The 22,212-nt window shown below is 36.3% G+C and overlaps 3 protein-coding genes across 4 annotated transcripts in view; 1 reads left to right on the plus strand and 2 right to left on the minus strand.

The window, feature by feature from the left end:
* LOC307133598 (craniofacial development protein 2-like) overlaps positions 1 to 22,212 on the plus strand; it is a 1,416,430-nt gene that overhangs the window by 1,360,240 nt on the left and 33,978 nt on the right. The gene's annotated exons all lie outside the window — the stretch shown is intronic.
* LOC307133571 (uncharacterized protein) lies at positions 800 to 4,321 on the minus strand. The gene is made up of 4 exons (XM_079828673.1): positions 4,230 to 4,321; positions 2,567 to 2,927; positions 2,395 to 2,482; positions 800 to 2,304 (listed from the first exon to the last, which is right to left on the minus strand). Exons 2-4 carry the CDS (start codon positions 2,755 to 2,757, stop codon positions 2,155 to 2,157), a joined length of 429 nt encoding a protein of 142 aa, XP_079684799.1. The 5' UTR covers positions 2,758 to 2,927; positions 4,230 to 4,321; the 3' UTR covers positions 800 to 2,154.
* On the minus strand, positions 8,014 to 22,204 carry clk2a (CDC-like kinase 2a). 2 transcript variants are annotated; one of them, XM_079829668.1, is made up of 13 exons: positions 22,061 to 22,189; positions 20,643 to 20,836; positions 17,604 to 17,871; positions 16,662 to 16,752; positions 15,746 to 15,812; positions 12,995 to 13,111; positions 12,676 to 12,842; positions 12,477 to 12,571; positions 12,200 to 12,329; positions 11,101 to 11,183; positions 10,483 to 10,562; positions 10,274 to 10,364; positions 8,014 to 9,051 (listed from the first exon to the last, which is right to left on the minus strand). In XM_079829668.1, exons 2-13 carry the CDS (start codon positions 20,834 to 20,836, stop codon positions 8,860 to 8,862), a joined length of 1,575 nt encoding a protein of 524 aa, XP_079685794.1. In that variant the 5' UTR covers positions 22,061 to 22,189; the 3' UTR covers positions 8,014 to 8,859. The 2 variants fall into 2 exon arrangements, with proteins under 2 accessions (XP_079685794.1, XP_079685795.1); XM_079829669.1 differs by lacking the exon at positions 16,662 to 16,752 and having other exon boundaries at positions 22,061 to 22,204.

Consider the following 22,212-nt stretch of genomic DNA (forward strand, 5'->3'; position numbering starts at 1 on the left):
TTTTAGAATGCATAAATATACTGTATATTCAAGGGATAAATTGATTTAAAATGCAGTAGGCCTATGTATGTATATGTAGGCTATGTATTTATTTATTAATTCATTACTTAAAACATGACAACATTTTTGAAATATATAGTTTATTTTACGTTTTCATTAGCAGTAAACTTCTTTACAAATGTATTATGTATTTATTTATCTAAAATACATGAATAATTTTGTTTAATTTGTATATATTTATAGTATAGAATTAAAAACATTGTTTTGTCACTAGTGGTTTTGTTTGTGGGTTTCAACCACTCAAATTAGTAAAAGAAATAAAATCAATAAAACTAGCATATATTTTTCCATGCATGGCATTACATTTTATTGGGGTAAGTTGTCATGTTAGCATATGTTGTAACTAAATTAATACATTTTTCTTTTTACCCCAAATTTAAGTCTTAAATTCATTAAAATAGCTTAGAAAAAGTCTTAAACGTTATTGTTAAATGTCTTAAAATTGTTGACTGAAAGAAGACTGAGGTTATTTTAATCTCTGTTGTGTTACAAAAATAGCCTTAAATTATTTTTACAATTTGCTTTTATGGTTGGATATTTTTGCATGTCTCCTTTTCCTTTGCTGAGGTTTCATTGATTGTTTTACCATTTAAAATGTGCCAAAATTTATATTTAAAATATTTAATATTTCAAATCAGTGTGAAACAGGTTCCCAATGTGACAACTTACCCCATACTGTGTGCGTTACACAAAAGGTGAACTTATGGACAGTTGAACAATGAAAATATGCTTAGTAAATGACTTAAAGTAAACATTTTTACTAGGAAAAGTGACAACTAACCCCAGCATTGTGCGTCCAGGTTTGGTTTATTCTTGCACACATGTCATGCAGTGGCCTATCATTGCTCACATCAAGTCTTGAGTAAATTCAGTGTCTCCTTTATGGTATCTTGTTTCGACAACTGTCAATCCTGTAAAGTGCAGAGTATCGTGTTCCTGAGTCCAAGCATAAGTGAGATGCTTTACCTTTGGCGAGCAAGAGGAGGACGATGAAAATAATTAAAGACACGGCCTTTGCTGTACACAGTCTTTCTACAAACAGTCGGGGAACACGGCCAAATGTGCTGGATCATGTCCTTCAATACTGTGATAATGTGCTGTAGCCACTAATTACATTTCCTTACATAAACACAACACCATTTTGTTCCTTGTGTTGCAAAATTCAGGTAGGCCTACATTTAGAAAATGATGTGCTAAATGATCAAATGTAGATCATCTTTATTGGCAAAATGAAACATAAGCTGTCATAAACCGATTTAGTTATTTTGTGTCAGCACAGTTTTGAGGCATCTGAGAAACAAAATGAGTTCAGTTGTTTTGAAATAACTGTACATCCTCACATAACAAATGAGTTATAGAAACATGGAGGAAATACATATGAATTGCACACACAAATCTGAGACCACCAGTGAAAATTCTTCTGAATTACAATTCAAATTTATTTTCAAATTTGAGTTAGTGACTTAAATGTAAGAATGTTTAAAATATAGGCCTATTAAGTATGATTTTAACATTATATTTATATTATATTATGTAAATCCTGATTTCCAATGAGGTCTCATGATATATCATAATCAGATTACATTCCTGGAATGCAGCATCTGCTGGTCATATTTCACCTCAGATAGCCAATTGAGATATTATTATTAGTGCTGTGCAATCGATTAATCGCAATCAATCGCATTCAAAATAAAAGTTTGTGATTACATAATATATGTCTTGTGTAGCCTACTGTGTATAATTATTATGTATATATAAATACACTCTTTCATGTTTATATTTAAGAAACATTTGCATGTATATACTGTATATTTATATAATGTATTTTATATATTAACACATTTTTCTTAAATATATACATGCATGTGAGTGTATTCATATAGCCTACTTAACAATTAGACACAGTACACACACATATATTAGGCTATGTAAACACAAACTTTTATTTTGGATGCGCGATTAATCGATTGCCCAGCATTAATTATTATTATTAATACCAGCATCTTCAAGTAAATTCTTTGTTGGTAACCAGGAAATAAACTGGATACGGACAGTCAGATGTCACACCATCAGAGTCATTTGAAATGTTTTTCTTCACATGATTTTGCATGGATCTGCACTTGATGATGTGATGGAGGTTTGTGCTCCACTCATGCTGAGACTGAGCCCTTGGAAGGCACCAAAAAGAGAGTTGTCATTTTTGGTGGCGTTCTTGCTTTTTATGTTTGTCCTCTGAACCGGTGTCTGAAAAACATATACATATACTAAAAGTTAGCCACTATATTCTGCTGTTCCGGCAAATATATTTTGTGGCGGCAAACTGCACAAACGTACCTTTGCGTAGCGGTGTGGACTTCTATGACGTGTCTTCATCGCCGCTCTTTCTGCGTTCTTCTGCGCAAACTTGACTTGCCTCAATTTCCTATTCAAACAGAATATAAACAATTACATTGGATTAAAACGGACTATTTAAGTGTCTAATCATTTCCTAAGAATATGTGTGTACCTTTCCCTGTGCAGTTCTGCTTGGTAAGTCCTTAACCAGGATGAGTCGTGTCCTGTCTGACCGTAGCAGCAGGGGGCGCTCTTCCTGCGGACGCTCTTGCCTTTCCGGCTAAACCCATCCTTGTTCCCCGTCACGCAGCTGGTCAGCTGTCGCAGAGGAGCACCCAGAGATTTCTTCACCACGGCATCCATCTCGTGTTAATGAACGTGAATATCTTTTAAGTCTTTATCAAATTCGGTGATACTGAAGTTCAAGAGTCAAAAGTACTGATATTTCAGTAAAGAGGTGTATTCCAGATTTCCCAGTTTCATATGACCCAGTCAAATAAATAAATAAATGCAAGTACAGGTTGCATTAACACCTAGAAAAGAAATAAAACACATAGACCAGTCAGTTTTATAGAATGTATGTTACATGTATACTTACCATAGTAACAACAGTCAATTATGCATAATTACATGCAACTAAACCAACCCCTAACCCTACAAGTAATTATTATTACTAGTGCTGTCAAATCGATTATAAAATCGATCCAAAATAAAAGTTTGTGTTTATATATATATATATATATATAATTTAAATGAAATAAATTGATATAGCTTACAGTATATACATGCATGTGTGTGTATTCAAATATACATAATAATTATACAGTACACACACACTGTAAAAAAAAATCAGGTCTCCAATTGAAAATTTTCTAGTAACCGATCACATCTACATTTTTTAGTTGGCCAAATTGAATTTCTGTGAATGAAATTGCATCAATTCACAGAAATTCAATTTGGCCAACTGAAAAATTTAGATGTGATCGGTCACTAGAACATTTTCAATTGGAGACCTGAATTGTTTTTTTACAGTGCACATATATTGTATGTAAACACAAACTTTTATTTCGGATACGATTAATTCACGATTAATCGTTTGACAGCCTCAATTACTTAAATATATAATTACACTGTACCAATGACACCTTCAAATAAAGTGTAACCATATTAATTGAAATTATTTATATGGAAAATTGTTTTACATTATTTAAATAATATGCCTACGTGTTAAAATGTATTTACATAGAAAGCGTATTTTAAATTCACAATATCCACAAAAAATGTCACAATATTACTGTATTTTAAATCAGCTTTGGTGAGTTTGAGACTTCGGGAACACTTTATTTTACAGTGTCCATTACATGTACTTAGTAATAACAATTAATTATGAATATATATATATACAACTAACCCTATAGTAAGTACATGTAGTTAATTCATATTACTCATTACTTGTATATTAAATATATTAGGCTACACTGTAACAATGACACCTTCAAATAAAGTGTAACCGATACTTCTTTCAAAAACATTAAAAAAATCGTACTGACCCCAAACCTTTGAACATTTCACAAAAGTCAAGTCACCTTTATTTATATATCTCTTTATACAATACAGATACAGATACACAAAACTACTGTGATAATAATCACTCATTCTACTAATACACACATTTTTATTCAAAATGCACTGAATTTATAAACAAATAATGTAATAAATAACAGCCTAAATATACTAATAATATATATAAATAATACATTAAATACACATATTGAATTCTTTAGGCCTATTTAACATAATGACAGATAAACATTTAGCATAAAGGTCCAACATACCTGATGTGTGGTGAAAGTCTTCAGATGCACATATGATCTAAGGAGCCTAAGGTCCAAACTCATCTGCTTAGCTTTTCTTGAGCTACATGTTTTTAAACCCAGCTCCCTCCCTGCATATGTCCCCAACTAATTCTCAAATGACGTAGGCCCTAATTGTTTATAATCACATTAGTGCCACATTAGCGGCGGGACTTTCACAGCCATGTGAGAGAGAAGAAACTACTAATATTTTGCTACTAATATCAGTTAGATCACATGAAAGTTAGATCACTATTGCGAAGCTGACCAACTATTGTTTTCTTTAAACTTATAAAGAAACTTAAAGAGAAATACATGTTGTATGATCATTGATCTTAACAGATTAAGGGTAAGATCCTTCCTTTCAACAGATGGGAAGGTTGGAGGGAAAACAGATTGAGGAGGTTAATAGACAACAAACATGTGAATGAAGTCAAGAGTTGAAAGAATGACGCGACAAAAAGTAATTTTTAACATCAACTGCTGTTACTCTATTCAGCCTGTTTCTAGTTCATTCACAAGTTGACACTGCAGTACAGTAGCCTAATTTCTTCAGTAGGCTAATTGAAAATGATTCATGCTTCTCATCAATTATTATATTTAGAATGGAAGCTTGTTTCCGCCACAGAATAAAAAATAAAAAAGGTAATTTTGCGGCCTTTCAAAATTCTGAATATTTTTCTCACTCTTGCGAGTTTACATCTCGCAATTCTGACTTTATAACTCGCATTTGGGAGTGTATAGGCCTATCTCGCAATTCTGAGGGGGAAAAAGTCAGAATTGCGCGATGTAAACACAATTGTGAGATAAAAAGTCGCAATTATCTTTTAAAATGTTTTATTTTGTGGCGGAAACAAGCTTCCATAGTAGGCTAAGGCCTATTAGGCCAAGTAGGCCTATAAACATTTTGTCCGTATTTAATCCATGAAAAATGGTAAACATTATTGTTGCTGGTCATTATGGGGAATTCTAAGTTCACTTTTTTTGCACACTCTTTAACAAATACAGTATTAAGGTTGAATATTGGGTACGTTATAGTCTGTTTCTCATTTGACAATAGGTCTGAAATCACTATATCAGATTACGTCTGCATGGGTGATGCTTTCTAAATAAAGCTTGGTGTCTGGTCAGAAAAAAAGGACCTTGTAAAAGAGCTTTACTTTGATTGACTACACACTTAGCTGTGATCTTTAAATCTTTTGGCCATGAATGAAGAAAAGAACTAAGTCTGTTTTTCTTTCATCAATCATGTCTTTGCACTTGACCCTTTTTCGTGCTCTACTTTTTACATATATTTTTAGAATCAATGCCATTGTTGCATTATTGTTATGTACAATACATTTAGTTTAAAATGCTGTAGACTTTAGCAAAACAAAGGGACCCACTTTATATTAGGTGGCCTTAATGTACTAACATTTTAATGAATCATTTGATACTAGGCACTTATTGTGTACATACATGTCATTACATTGTACTTTCATTTTTAAATAAACCTGCATGTAATTACATCTGTAATTAAGTTCTGTAGTTACATTTGTAATTACACTGTTGACACTTCCCTTACACCTGTCCCTAACCCTACCCGTATCCCACCTCAATATCAGCAAAAGTGTTTTGCAATACAATATGAACACAATAAGTACATTGTACTTATTTTTGGTGGCAGTTAAGGCCACCTAATATAAAGTGGGGCCAAACAAGGTTCTGGAGGCACACTAAATCAGGTTCATCCTCTCTTCATTTGTAGCAAGCACATTTTAGAATAGGTTTTGAGATACTAATGGCCTGAAAACATTGCATGGTATGGGTCCAGAAGGTTCTTGACAACCATTTATGTCAAGGTTCTTTAAAATGAGAAGAAATGTCTTAAATGATTGTATAATACTTTCATGTTTTACAGGTTATTCCAATTGTTTACAAGCTGTTTAATTCATTAAAATAATTCAAACTAAATCCATAAAATGATCCCATGATGGGAAGCCCTAAAATGTTCTATATGAATCGCATGATATAACCCTTTTAAATTTCTTTATAGAATATTTTCTTGTAAGCGTGTGGAACTACCTCAATTTAGTTGAATAAAGTAAAATTGAAAGAGTGAAGGCTCTATTTAAGGATTTGAGAGGTGTTTTACTACTGTATGACTAGGCAGCCAAAATATCACATACCGGTATTCCAATTATTATTATTATTAAAAATTAGAGGCATTCTGGCCAAATCATTGAATTCAGGTGTTCCAATCACCTCCATGGCCACGGGTGTATAAAATCAAGCACATATGCATGTAGACACTTCTACAAACATTTGTGAACGAATGGGTCGATCTCAGGAGCTCAAGCGTGGTACCGTGATGGGTTGCCACCTGTGCAATAAGTCCATTTGTGAAATTTCCTCACTACTAAATATTCCACGGTCAACTGTTAGTGGTATTATAACAAAGTGGAAGCAATTGGGAACAACAGCAACTCAGCCACGAAGTGGGAGGCCACGTAAAATCACAGAGTGGGGTCAGCGCATGCTGAGGCACACAGTGTGCAGAAGTCACCAACTTTCTGCTGAGTCAATAGCTACAGACATCCAAACTTTGTGTGGCCTTCAGATTAGCTCAAGAACAGTGTGTAGAGAGCTTCATGGAATGGGTTTCCATGGACGAGCAGCTGCATCCAAGCCTTACATCACCAAGGGCAATGCAGAGCGTGGGATGCAGTGGTGTAAAGCACGCCGCCACTGGACTCTAGAGCAGGAGACGTGTTCTCGGGAGTGATGAATCACACTTCTCTGTCCGGCAATCCGATGGATGAGTCTGGGTTTGGCGGTTGCCAGGAGAACGGTACTTGCCTGACTGCATTGTGCCAAGTGTAAAGTTTGGTGGAGGGGGGATAATGGTGTGGGGTTGTTTTTCAGGGCTTGGGCTTGGCTCCTTAGTTCCAGTGAAAGGAACTCTTAATGCTTCAGCATACCAAGACATTTTGGACAATTTCATGCTCCCAACTTTGTGGGAACAGTTTGGGGATCCTGTTCCAACATGACTGCACACCAGTGCACACAGCAAGGTCCATAATGACATGGATGAGTTTGGAGTGGAGGAACTTGACTGGCCTGCACAGAGTCCTGACCTCAACCCGATAGAACACCTTTGGGATGAATTAGAGCGGAGACTGCGAGACAGGCCTTCTCGTCCAACATCAGTGCCTGACCTCACAAATGCACTTCTAGAAGAATGGTCAAAAATTCCCATAAACACACTCCTAAACCTTGTGGAAAGCCTTCCCAAAAGAGTTGAAGCTGTTATAGCTGCAAAGGATGGGCCAACTCCATATTAAACCCTACGGAATAAGAATGGGATGTCATTAAAGTTCATGTGCATGTAAAGGCAGGCGTCCCAAAACTTTTGGCAATATAGTTATGTTAAGGCCTGTTCACACCAAGAATGATCACATTAAAATATAACTATATTAGTGTCCACACCAGCGGACCTTATCGTTCGGAACTCTGCTATTCTTTAATAATTAGAATGATTTTTAGAACTATTGTACTTGGTGTGAACGGGCCTTTAGTGTTAAAGCTAAAACAGTAACATTTATGTATGCCTCATATCTAATAAAATGAGAAAATGCATGAAAAAAAAAAAAGAAGAGATGGATGTGATTATTAAAGACCACAAAACGTTTTCTGTTGTTCCTGAGCTGTAAAGTCAAAGGACGATTATGGCAGAAGACGGTTTGAGCATTAAACTCGGGTTAAAGCACTGCACTAATGCCCAATTATTAGTCAAACATTTAATTCATATCAGCATAGAATATCATATGCACACATACAATCGATATATAGAAATGACTTGAGAAGAACTTTTTGATTGTAAAAACGTTTCGCCTGGAGAGCTGCTGTGAAAACACACAGCAAGCAAACAGGCAGGCTCTTTATTCTATAGTCACAACATGTTTATTCATATTTACACATTTATACAGTCAAATCCATACAAACACACAAAAGGAGACATCCGGTTAACTAAATAAATACTGTAAACGTGTTGAGGGACACAACCACCAGAACACTGCAGCTCTGTTCCTTGGTTTGAACTGAACTGAATACAAACAGTGTGTCGCGATACATTTGCGATTATCAACTAAGGGCTAAAATGCACAAAACGTATTCGCCCGATAAATAATTATATTGTAACAGTGATGCTTGTTTTGTCAGTTACTTTCCGAAATGGAGTGTTACATTAATGCTTTTCCCCCCATCAAACCACTTTCCTTCCGCTTATGGCTGTCCGCAAAAACATTAGCCATGATTGGCTGGAAGATCTGAGCTTGGGAGGGTAGATTCACCCAACAACCCTCTGAGAATCCAATCATGTACAAGCATGTTGGTTTACTGGGGTCTTCAAGATGCGCCAAGTTCCTTACATTCTCCTGCTGCACATGGAGCTGCTCTCACATTATTGGGAAGATGATTGAAAAATAATATGCTGTGCAACTACTTCATTCCTCTTGCACTATAAAACTTTATTCAATGTCAGTTCAGCTCCACGTTAACACTCTTGGCATGCGAGTCCTCGAGTTTTATTTTGGCGTAAGACAGTGACGTTGGTTGAAGATGAATATCATCGTCACCGACTGATGTCACGGTTTCCCTCCCAGCTCTTGCCGGCGCTCTGGTCAGTGCTGCTGATGGAGCTCTGAAAGAAAGGATGCCTCAGAGCTGCAGCGAGAGAGAGACGTTTCGTCGGCTCATACTCCAGCATGGCCTCGATCAGATCGAACAGCTGGTGATGCTCTTCCGCTTCAGATAGAAGATATCTCTGAGAGAGCAAGGGAGGATGAAGATGATTGTACAGTACATTAACAAAGTTGCCCACATTTACATGTCCATTCTTCCCTACTATATTCACTTTGCAGGCAAACTGAGGTCATTTACATGTCTGAAATGTGCAAAAACAACATTTTTAACATTTAGAATTACAGGAGTAAATTAAAATGCTACAAAATTTGAGTCATAATTTTTTTATCAAATAAATGCAGCCTTGGTGAGCATGAGACCTAAAACAAAACTAAACTTCTGACTAGAAGTAAAAAGAGATTATTTTTATTATAATTAAAAATTATTTTATAAAGAGATTTTACAAAATTAGCCATCACACCCCGTCTAGTCATCACAATCTGGCTCTCGTCAAACTCGCTCAAATCCTTACACTTGGCCGTTTTTCCTGCTTCTAACACATCAACAGGTGCCGTGATGAAGAGATAATCAGTTTTATTCACTTCATAATGTCATAATAAGGTCACAATGTTATGCCTGACTGGTGTGTGTATATGTATATGTGTGTGTATACATCCAGTCAAAAGTTTGGAATTTGTACAATTTTGATTGTTTTTGAAATAAGTCTCTTCTGCTCACCAAGGCTGCATTTATTTGCTCCAAAATACAGCAAAAACAGTAATTTTGTGAAATATTTTTTACAATTAAAATAACATCTATTTGAATACATTTTAAAATGCAATTTATTTCTGTGATTCAAAGCTGTATTTTCAGCATCATTACTCCAGTATTTAGAGTCACATGATCCTTCAGAAATCATTCTAATATGCCGATTTGCTGCCCGAGAAACATTTAATATTATTATTATCAATGTTGAAAGCAGTTGTGTACAATTTTTTCCAGGATTATTTAATGAATACAAAGTTCAAAAGCATTTGCAACAGCATTTATCTAAAATATAAAGCTTTTGCAGCATTATAAATTAGGATCATGTGACACTGAAGACTGGAGTAGTGATGCTCAAAATTCAGCTTTGCATCACAGGAATAAATTACATTTTAAAATATATTCAAATAGAAAACAGTTACTTTACATTTTAATAATATTTCACAATATTACAGCTTTTTGGTATTTTTAATAACATAAATACAGCCTTAGTCAGCAGAAGAGACGTCTTTCAAAAACGATCAAAATAGTATATTTTACAAACTTTTGACATTTCATTTTTTTTTTATTAAAATATGAAGCCCATAAGTGTTACTCACCCGTAAAGGTTTGCAGTTTTCTCTGACGTATCTTCCTGCTGAAGAGTTCTCGTCCCAGTCCAGGCGTCCACGATAAAAGTATTTCTGTTTCCTGTGCGGTGAAGAAATTATAATTTTAGTCGCACAAAACAGTGAGTGACATGGAAACCATACTTTGAACACTTACAAAAAAAAAAAAAAATTCCAAGTTCAGAGGGTCAAAAACGTACCTAGTCTTACGAATCATACGGGAAGGAACAGGGCCCAAAATTCGCTCCATCATGGCTAAATGCTCACGATTATCATGAGTCTGAGAATCAGATAAATTAGGAATTAGGAAGGATGAACATTATGTAGTTGATGATAAACATATTAGGCCAGGGGTCTCCAAACTCGGGCCACTGTCCTGCAGAGTTTAGCTCCAACCCCAGTTAAAACACCTGAACCAGCTAATCAGCGTCTTACTTGGGCCTAGTAAGACACTGATTAGATGGTTCAGGTGTGTTTATTTGGGGCTGGAACTAAACTCTGCAGGACAGTGGCCCTCCAGGATCGAGTTTGGAGACCCCAGTATTAGACTCTTTAACAACATGTTTTGCCATGTTTTCCTATACAGTGAGCTGTGTGTGCGTGAGAAAGAGAGAGCATTAGTAAGCGCATCTGAGGTCAAATTGTGAACGGCAGGTGTTTGGCTTCAGTGTGCGTGCGTGGAAACCTGTGACCCTTTGGTCATTTTCTACTTGATCTTAAGCTGCTTAGTGAATATAAACAAGAGTGGCTGTGTAGACCGGCTGTCATGACTCAGAAAAGTGGTAAGAAAAGGAAGTAGCAGAGCTACATTTTTGTACCTGGAAGAGAGTAAAGCCGAGGTAGTACTCGAAGAGGATGCAGCCTATACTCCACACGTCACACGGCTGACTCCAGCCCAATTCTGCAAGGCAAAACAATTTGGTACACTGTTTTGAGCTATAGAGTCATCTAGTGGTGACATCATGTTACTGCATCACAAGCTTGCAGGACATTGCACAGTATATTAAGTGAGAAGAGTGAGCGCAAATTGTTCAAGTCAGTGGTTCTCAACCAGGGTGCCTCATTACATTTCCAAGGGTGCATCAAGATGATGTAAAATTATTTAAAATAAGACAATTGCCACACTTTCAAGGACCTTTTTAAAAATCATAATTATCATGCATAGCTACCAAGAATAACAATGCTTTATACATGACGTACACTTCCGGTCATAATGTTTGCGGTCAGAATTGTTAAAGAATTTCAGTGAGAAGTGACATTGTTACAAAATATTTCTATTTCAAATAAATGCTGTTCTTTTGAACTCTATATTCATCAAAGAATCATAAAAAATATAATCAGTATAATCAATAATCAGTTTAATTCCACAAAACTATTAAGATTCCCAACCGTTTTCAACATTAACAATAAGAAACCATGAAAATTCAGCTTTGCCATCACATTAATAAATTACATAAACAAAAATATTAAAATGGAAATTAGTTAACATTTTAATAATATTTCACAATATTACTGTTATCACTGCATTTTGATCAAATCAATGCAGCCTTGGTAAGCATAAGAGACTTTCTAACACATTTAAAAATCTTACCAACCCCAAATATTTAAATAGTAGTGCATATGTAAATATTACCAAATTATATTAACAGCAAAGCAACACAGGATATTTCATAACAGATTAAGGTTGGGTATCAGCTTTCATGGCAACCAATCTTACGTTGGACGATTCCCTGCAGTCTGCTGAATGAAGTCACAGACTATAATTAAATTCCTTGTGGTGGAAAGGAAGAAGCTGATCCGCTGTGTTGCTGTAGCGATTAACCCATTCTAGTCCTGTGTCTTAAAAAGTCTCGCTTCATGCTAAGTTCCTACAGTTCAAATTCAGGATAATGTAGCACGAGGCACGATTGTCCTTACCTAGAATAACTTCAGGTGCTCTGTAATGCCTGGTAGAAACGATGGTGCTGTGGTGCTCATGGTCAAATGTAGCGCTGCCAAAATCCACCACCCTCACTGAGGTGCTCTTCACAGTACGCTCGTCTCGCTTCTACCTCAGAGAGAAGAGGGTCAGTTAATATGCATTTCCTTTAGTGGCCAACTAATGTGTTTTTCAAGAGCTGATGCTGATACGTTAACATACACAATAAAAAATATATAGGTTTAGTTAAAAGCTAATGACAAACTCTTTCATCACCTTCTCCACATTGTAGGTGATTGTGAAGTCAGAGTTGACAAAGAGAATGTTCTCTGGTTTCAGATCTGTGTGGGTCAGTTTGTTTTCATGCAGAACTGCAGAGGAGGAGAAACCGGCCCTTTAATACATGGCAAATGGAGTCCAACCGTTGCATAATTTGTGGGAAAAAAAACTGATCCTAACTTGAATGTTTACTTACATTTGACAGCCAGGCAGATCTGGTAGGCCATATGACGCACTTGGCTGATGGAGTAGGGCAGGTAATTGTTTTCTTTGAGGAAATCAAAAGTACTGAGAGCCAAGAGCTCAAAACTGATACACATATGGCCATGATAGTCGAACCAGTCAAACATCTGCACACACAGACTAAGAATCGAGAAAGAGAAAAGTAGACGGGTTAAAATTGCAATTTAGTCACTTTGGTCTATTTTGAGGTAAATTTGCACTAGATGCTTTAAGTACTTCATATACAATTCCTTAATTGTGCTAATTTTGTAAAAATATTGCGGCCAACTCACTTCTTATTCTCAGGATCCTTTTCATTGATTCTTTCCAGGACGTTGATCTCCAGCCGGGCAGCCTCTTTGTACTTTTCCACATTTTTGATGATTTTCAGAGCGACATGTGCTCCACCCCTTAACCAAGCAGAAGAGCATTAGTTTAAACATTGCAGTGTTCTCTTTTCAACCCTGCAATCAAAGAAATAACTACATTTATTAGGGCTGGGTATTGACATAAATTTCACAATTCGATTTTATTTCGATTCACAAGCTTGCGATTCGATTTCAAGTCGATTCAATATTGATTATTTTGGATATATTTTCTCAAGGAAAACAAATCTCTGAACTAATGCTGTAAACTATGGGAGTCAGTTGGTACTACATTAGACTACTAATATTTAAGGTAAAAATTTACTGATTTGTATACAAACACTTGCAATTAGTTTTTTTATAATAATAGTTATAATATTAACTTTAAAATTACCTAATCATATTTCTACTCCAATTCGTTGTTTTTAAATATAAACATTTAAATGGTGGCAGTCATAAAAACTTGCAAGATTTATTCATACATACATGCATTAAATATTATAATGATTAGCCTATGTAATACGGTGCATATATTTAGCAAAATGCTCCTTTCTAGAGTTAATTTTTCAAGATATTTTACTGGATATGGTTTTTATTGTTTCGAAGCCGTTTTACTGACATCTTTCTGCGGTTGAAACACGGATTGAGCGATTACATAAGATTTCGGCAAGTTGTCCTGTATCTTTCAACACACTTTCAGATGTTCATTTGTGTTTATTTCACGCTGTAACTGGTATGAAAGTGGATGAGTTCACGTGAGCTCCGCGCTGCCGGTTCTCGTGAGCTGAGCTGCGCCAGAGCGATCTCGCATCTTTGGGTAGGCAGCGAATCGATTCGATTCATAGGTTTTCGATCCGATTCAAGAACGATTTTTGCCAAAGGTGTGGTTCTAATGCATTAACTAATGTTAACTAATACATCCTTATTGTAAAGTGTTACCAAAAAAAAAACTTGTCCATTGTTAATGTTAGTTCATATTATTACTTTATTGTTTTATTATTATTACACACTTTACTTATAATAGCCTATATAAAATGGCATTTGTAGAAATTTACATAAGCCAACATTTTAAAAGGCTTTAAAAGTATTGTCAGTTAATGCTAACTATTGTGTAGGATAATGTCAATGGCTACACAACCTTAAAGTGTTCCAAGCATTAAACATGTAATGATTCCATGGAGAGACTAGAATACCATGCACTTTTACAACTAATCCTAAACTAACTTTTCTTCACGGAATAGAAAGAACAGCCTTCTTTGTTCTCTTTATACGGAACATTTTCCTTATGATGGTTCAGAAAGAAAACGCACCGGTGTCTACTGTTGCTATAGTATCGAAGCAACTTTAATGCGCATCTGATTGACAGATAAACCGCACGCTCTTATTTCAGTGTTGTTAATGTTGTAGTTACTTTAGCAGTTTCCTTCGTATATTCAGTTAAACGACATTAAATTTCATGCATCATTCATCAGAACTGTGTGTATGCGTTTTAGACACTTACGAATGTGTTTGCTCCATCCATGCAATAAATGTGCATCCTTGAATAAGCCGGGTTCTACTTCAACTGTTCAGGTATGACCCATTTCCGTAAAACTTATTTTTATATAATCATTTATTTGTGTTATATAAATGAGCTACGGACGGAGCGCGAGAGCAATTCAGTGAAGGCGAAAAAGAGTGCAACGCGTGTCTGTGAAGGAGAGCTGTGAGTGCGCGGATGACGCAGCACGTCGTCTCTATTAATTCACGCATGTAGTAGATATAATCAAATGTTTATTTTAAAGCACTGAATTGCAATTCATTCGATTCTTAGCATTTTAAATCAAGTATCGCCCGAAATCAACGATTCAAGCATATGCATCGTAAGGATTTGTAATCGATGCATCGAGAAAACGAGTGAATCGTTACACCCCTAGTATTAATGTTTTTGAATTTCGTAATAAAATGGACGTAATTTGAAATCTGAGACGTTGCTTCATAGCAATAGTAACACAGCACAAAGATTATTGTGATTTGTTGGATGGGAGGCGCGCTACGATGTCCCATTCATTCATCAACTGAAAACAGGATGACTAATCGATTCTTGGGATTTAAGAATCGATATTGTTTCGTAAAAATGAGAATCGATTAAAATCGAGAAATCAATATTTTTACCCAGCCCTAACATTCATGGGTCTATCAATGTTAGTGAGCAAAGCCATTTTAACCTTGAATGTGCAAAGCTTCCAGTGTCAGCCATGCAAAAACAGTCAGTTATGCTGACTGGTATTTGTTATATTATGATAAATGCACTGGTATGTAGTAGAAATAGTTTTACCATTTACTGCATTTTGTTATTCTTCTAGTTATTTACCCACAGTGGCTAATTAATCTGAAGTCAAAAGAAATAGCTTACTTCTGCATTGAAAAATAAAATGTATTGTATTTAGATAAAAAAAAAAAAAAAAGATAATAGATCAATAAAAGCCCTAAACCCCTGTTGAGAGCTGGGATGGTCCTTATTTCGCTGAACATTTTCTTAAAGGACACAAACCTTGCTGCCTGTAATAATCACACACTGCATTTTTTACCTCCCAGAGCAGATATTTTTCAGCCCAACAACTAGACAGACACAGAATGTTCACACCATGTTGGTTTTGTAATCAAGCAGCTGATTGGTTGCTAAGCTACGACGCTCACCTGCGATGATCCATACATTGCATCACCCTCCCGAAGGTGCCCTCGCCCAAAGTGCTGACAATCTCATCTAAGAGACAAATAGAGGGAAAAAGACGTAGAGAAAAGGGGAGGGGGAAATGTAAAGAGCTCAATTAGACAGCGCATTTAAAGAAAAATCCTAAACAAGTTTCCTAGAATCACATTTTTTAATCTTAACAGTGACTATCTATTCAGGTTAACCTAAAAATAAAAAAATATATACGAAAAGCGTCAGTACGCACACTCTCGATGAAAGGAATAAAGTAAGCATTTTTTTTTTTACAACAAAAATATTCTGCATTTGTTTAAAAAAAGAAAAAAAATGCAAAGAAATAGACTTTGCGTGGGTCCGACACAGAACCTATAATCGGGATTTTAAAACAACGCGATTCAAAAATTAAAACGACCGTATTTACTATGAAAAATAACATGCATAATACCTATGGAAATATTTTGCATGTCAGAGCAATCAAATCTTTAAATCGAAATGATTGACAGCATACGATGTAGAGTTAATGCGAATCTTGATGTAGCCTAATGCTTCAACAAGACCAGAATAATATGGGACATTACGGAGGCTGGAATAAGCTAAATCTGGGAACCTGGCAGTCAAGAATTAAAAAGGATCATAATATTTCTACACAGCAATACAAACACCCCATCCCCACTGTAAAAAGAATAAAAAAAGGAGCTACTAAAGACATGTTCGACATGCCTTCCCCCTTGCCTGTTCCGGCAAAAGGGGAGAACATTCTATGACAGCATCATCATCACCACCAATCATGATCATGATCATGACCTCCTGCCCTCCCCTGTGTGTGTCTGCTGTGTGCTGGTACTGATAGGGAGAAAGGTTACGATATAGGAGTAGAGGAGTAGTAGTAGTGGCAGTGTGTACATCTCTCTTGCAGGACGTCGCCACTCCGACAGATCAGGTGACCCTCCTCGTCGTCCCTCACACACAGCGCCCGTGTCCCGCTGTCACTCCGCTGCTTCGGCCCCGGCCAGAGTCACAGGTCAGAGATCACGCCACGACCGCAGAGGGAGGAGGGGAGGTGGGCGGAGCGGGGAGAGTGGAGGGGGGCAGCCGTAGCCACGGCGACGAAGATGAGCAGTGTTGTAGTTGTTGTAGGTAGGTTTGGTGGTCATGGGGCGAATCGTTTGACACCACGTGAGGAGATATATATAACGATAGGGATATAGTGCAAGGGATCAAGTCAAAGATAACATTTTACCCCTCCCTTCTTGCTTGCTTTCAAACTCCCCCTCATCCCTCTGCCTAGCAACCCTGACAAAAAGTCACAAAAAGCAACCTGCATCAACATTTACTCATAGAAGAGCACATGAGTGAAGGCATTGCTAATTCACAACATGACAAAAGAAACGAGTAGCTCAACTGGGAAATAAAATTTAAAAAAGCTGAAGTTATGTTTTGAAATTATTATATGTTTTCATTAAAAAAAAAACTGTGAGAGAGTTATATAGGTGTGTAGATAGAGAAAGATAATGAATGAGAGTTATGAGATATTACAGAGGCTTTCCCAACAAACACATTTACTACTTATATTTACATTAATGACTACTGTATTGAGTCTCTCTATAATGTTGGGCCAATTCGATTATAAAACACTGAAAGCCAAGATTTAGGCTATCACTATTAAAAAAGACAAAATGTTAACAAAAAGAAGAACATAAAACAAAAGAGTTCATACTTACCAAATCCTGGGGCTGTGGAAAAGAAAAGCATTATGGAGAAAGAGAGATAGGAGCGTGTAGAGGTAGAGAGAGAAGAAGGGACTGAGGGGTGGGAAAGAGCAGGCTCGGGTATTGAAGTACTCACCGAGGAGGATGGGCTATAGGACCTGGTTCTACGCCGCCTTCGTTTGTGCTTACGCCTGCTGCCTTTCCTCCGGTACGAGTCCTCGCGGTCCCGATCGCGGCCCCGTCGGTAGTCGTAGCTGGGCGAGGCGTCGCGGGAGTAGTAGTTGCTCGGCGTCCCGTGTTCCCTGTCGCGATCCCTGTCCCGTTCCCGGCTGTGGTCCAGGCGCCGATGGCTCTCGCCGTAGTGTCTGTCGTATGGCCTGCGGTCTGAAGAGCGGTTGTCGTAGCTGGGAAGAAGAGGAGTGCGTTATACCATACAATCACTTACAGAAATGATGATTCTTCCAAGTTACCGTTGCTTACTTCCTGGTATTGAATTAATATCCATTCAAATATTACAATAAATTATTAGAGCTGACACCCCAAAACAAGTTCAGACTTTACCATATCATCAAATGTTTAAACATTTAAAGTGCCCCTCTTTTGAAAATGACCTTTGATGAAGTGTGTAAATGGCGGTTTGTGAAGGTAAAGAACTGCAAAGTTTTAAAGATCAAAGTGCATGACAAATAAAGCTATTGTCTCCTAAAAGAAAGAATCCATTCTGTAATGCTGAAACGAGTCTTTGATGAGGCCTGGAAAAGTTTGGATATTGTTTTGGACATGTAGAGAAGACGCACTTCAAAAGGATGAGGACTCACGCTGGAATTGATACAGAAAAAAACAACGGCATTGTTCGTATCACTGTGTATCAAGCGCTGAGGAAGCCTTGGGAGCTGAAATTCATATATGGTAATGGACGTCTCATTTCCGACATGTGCTCTAAGTGGTAGACCAATAACAACAGACTGGGCTGTCTGACTTTAGAGAGACTGAATCTTCGAACAAACCGTTTCCGACGCTGTAAGAAGAGGAAATGCTGCAATGTTTATAATTAGAAAATTGTGTTTTTTGACCTTAGATGTAGGGCTGGGCAATAAAACGATAATGATAATTATCACAATATAATTTGCCAGTTTGATAAATGTTTGATTAGGGATGCACCGAAATGAAAATTCTTGGCCGAAACCGAAAACCGAAAAAGAGGAAACCAAGGCCGAAAACCGAAATAAATTATGCCAATTATAAGTACCATTGCATTTATGGCTATGACTGTTTACTAACTTTACTAAAACCAAGGCATTGTAATTGCATAAATTAATATTAAAGTTTCAAAGAATAAATCAATTACAAATTATGCCAATATTTATTTAGCACATTGCAACAATGCACAGTATAAAATAAAATTCAAACTAAAATGTTTAACTCGACCCCACTCATTTGTGCATTAAATAATAATGTACAGGCCTACAGAAAGGTTTTAAAATTAAATGTTCTCTCATAAAAACAAAGTACATTTAGGTCTAGTGCATTTTAAATTTTTCTCTGTAGGACTACTACAAGAAAGTGCATTCAGAACAAGTGCAACTGCTTAAAGATAAAACTATTTTCTCTGTAGGCCTTCAACATAATAGTGTATCAAAGCAAAGACTGCCATAGCCCATATGTTAACTGTAGAATAGGGGTGTAACGTTACACAAAACTGACGGTTCGGTACAGCAGTTTTACAAAATGACTTTTTATTTATTTTTATTGGTTTACTGAAAAAAAAAGTATCTGTCCTTAAATGAATTAAATTATAACTAAAAGTGTATTGAAGATATTGCTGTAAACTATATAGGGAGCCCTTACTTGCACATTAATATTAAATGTTAACAACAGAGCCCAAACTATTAGCCTAAATTCAATTGCTATTTATTTTTAGGTCTAATAATCAACACTCAAATAACATAGTACGCAAACATGTAAACTTCACATAAGGCATTTTTTGCAATAACTAATAATTTAATAATAAAATATTTTTTCTCCAATTCGTTGTTGACATATAATCATTTATACACAGTGTCTGTCATTTTCATTAAAGGTTTATTTAAACATACAGGAGATAATCAAGATCTCATTAACAGGTTAAGTGGAATATAATGAATATAACGGCTAATATAGGTCATATATTTAGTGAAAGAGTTGATTTACTCTAGTGAATAAAATTCTGTGGACACTGAATGACTGCCTGAGGTAAATGTGATGCTAAAGTTACATGACATTGTTTAGGCTAGTTTACAAAAAGTTATATTGACGTCTTTTCGCTGCTGAAACACTGATTGAGCGATTACACCACATATGATACATGACAGTGAGTGTTAATGTATCCTCAACATACCTTAGATGTTCATTCATGTTTATTCTTAAGGAAGAGATGATCGATCGCGTTCACGCGCGCGCGCGCCGCGGCTTGAACTGTGATGTGATGCCACATTAAAGAGCGTCAAAACGCCATTTATCGTTTGAATTTCGTGATACATGTTGATTAATGTTTGTGTGGGAACTCACAGTGAAGTCTGTTCCTCTTCTCATCGAGAACATGAGCTCTGGCTGTCAGTGCTTGTGCATGGAGCTGACGTGGGTGTTTCTCAAATATACTGCTTCAGACAAGCACGTGCAGGTCGCAGTTTCTGTTTGCGTCATCACAACATTTCGCCATGTTGTTTCGGTGATAAAAGTCTTTCGGCCGAAATTTTTCGGTGGCCGAATATTCGGTGCATCCCTATGTTTGATATGTTTATGCGGCAAAAGCAGAACGAAACTGCGCTCCTCGAACTCTAACTGCACCATGGTATTGTGGCAGCAATGTAGAATATTCATTTAGAATTGTATTATATTATTAAGGTAGACATGTATTAACTGTATTAAAGGAGTAATGTAACCATATAGTTTCATTTTACCATGGTATTGAGGTGCTGTATACATGTGGTTTTAACTGTGGTTATCATGATCTAAAGGTATGATAAAATACCTTTTTTAATTTTTACTATATAAAAATGAGTTTTTTTTACTATTTCTATAGATATGGTCAAATGTGCATTTCTAAGAGACAAAACATGTAATATTAAGTCGAGAAAAATACTATTTTGCAATTTTGGCCAGTGCTTCTGGTACTACACAATGAAAACGATCATACCTCCTGGATCGGGCATAGCCGGCCTCCTGCCTGTGTCCTCTCCCTCTCCTCTCACGTTCACTGCTGGAGGAGAATGTTGGTGAGCGCCTATGTCGAGGTCTTCTCCCTCGCTCTCTGTCTCGGTCCCGATAACGATCTTGGTAGCTGCTATGGCTGGCCCTCTCCGAGGACGGATACCGTCTGGAGTGTGGCATCTGCTCAAGATACAACATTAAATGTATTAAGATAAACATGGGAAAATAAAATGTAAGTGCTCCACAAAACTAATGGTTTTGGATCTTTTCCTTCTATATATTTAAATGTTAAGTTTGCATTAAGGGTTTCCTACACTGGAAAATGCTATGGCTATATCCCAGCCTTTTAATAATACACAATAATCAGTATATGGAGGAAAAATTCAACTGACAAGTCAAATGACTGTCCATATGTTAGCAGATTAGAGAGGCAGGTCTAGAATGGGTGTAACATTTGGAGAACAGACAGAATAAGATTTTAACAAGGAAGTCTCTGAGATTTTCATTTAATTGATAAAACATTGCCACGTTATTTTCTTTTGTATGATTGACATGTTACTGCCATACAGTACTGAACACTGAAGACCAATCAGGTCTGGTCTGCAAGGAAAACAGGCAGTAATGTATGTATGTATATATATATATATATATATATATATATATATATATATATATATATATATATATATATATATATATATATATATATATATATAAAGGGTATTTTGCATAAAACATTACGGGAAAAAACCATAAGGCTTTAGAAAATTAATTTAGAGTAAAGAAATAAGAAAAGACGTATAAGTCGAAATAAGTAAACATGTATTTATTTATAATCTGGAAAGAAGTAACGTTAAACTGACATTTGAAATAACCTACAGAGAAATTCTGCCCCAAACTATGTCAAGAGCCAGTTATTCGAGACAACTTCTATATTTAGCAGATAAATCGCAGACCAAGCTGTAACAAATATGGAAATAAGTTACTCATTAACTCGAAATAAAATATATTATAGGGATAGATGTGCAGATGTATATTATGCATTATAACAATAAAAAAACTATATATTTGCAGCAACAAATAGATAGGCTAACCAACTAACGTTAGCTAAAGTTGTTTTAATTCCCGTTTATTTTGCAGTGTAACGACAAGGAAGTCAATTATTAATCGTCTTTATTGTTTAACAAAAAATCGTGTGGCAGAGTCGATACATGACATGGTGTCGTAACATTTGAAAACGGAAGATAAATATTGTTTTTTTTCCCTAGCTGACTAGCTGCTTTCCTCGTCGACGGCCATTTTGAGATCGTCTAATCTTCAACTGGCCATTTTTCAAATGCTCGTTCTTGGGGTTTTCGGCGGAGATAAAAAGTGAAAGAGAGTAGAATAATGTTTTGTAATCACCGTTTTAGCAGCCAGCCCTGTCCGTTTATCCCAAAGAAAATCCGTGTTGACGCTTCGGGTAAAAAATTCTCACTCAAGCACAAATAAACAGTGAAGGAAAAATCTACTTCCGGTCCCTCCTCCTAAATCTGTCTCTTTATACGCGCGCCTTC

This window comes from Gobio gobio (genome assembly GCF_949357685.1).
Source record: "Gobio gobio genome assembly, chromosome: 11".
NCBI classification, from domain to species: Eukaryota; Metazoa; Chordata; class Actinopteri; order Cypriniformes; family Gobionidae; genus Gobio; species Gobio gobio.

What these genes read in the sequence shown, in the direction of transcription:
- clk2a (XM_079829668.1), bottom strand. Translation starts at nt 20,836, where the DNA reads ATGCCACACTCCAGACGGTATCCGTCCTCGGAGAGGGCCAGCCATAGC. An exon ending in CAATGTATGGATCATCGCAG is followed by an intron (nt 13,112 to 15,745) that starts GTGAGCGTCGTA and finishes TGCTTGGTTAAG; the next exon opens with GGGTGGAGCACATGTCGCTC. An exon ending in AGCACCTGAAGTTATTCTAG is followed by an intron (nt 11,184 to 12,199) that starts GTAAGGACAATC and finishes TTTGCCTTGCAG; the next exon opens with AATTGGGCTGGAGTCAGCCG.
- LOC307133571 (XM_079828673.1), bottom strand. Translation starts at nt 2,757, where the DNA reads ATGGATGCCGTGGTGAAGAAATCTCTGGGTGCTCCTCTGCGACAGCTG. An exon ending in GCAGAACTGCACAGGGAAAG is followed by an intron (nt 2,483 to 2,566) that starts GTACACACATAT and finishes CTGTTTGAATAG; the next exon opens with GAAATTGAGGCAAGTCAAGT. An exon ending in GTCCACACCGCTACGCAAAG is followed by an intron (nt 2,305 to 2,394) that starts GTACGTTTGTGC and finishes TATGTTTTTCAG; the next exon opens with ACACCGGTTCAGAGGACAAA.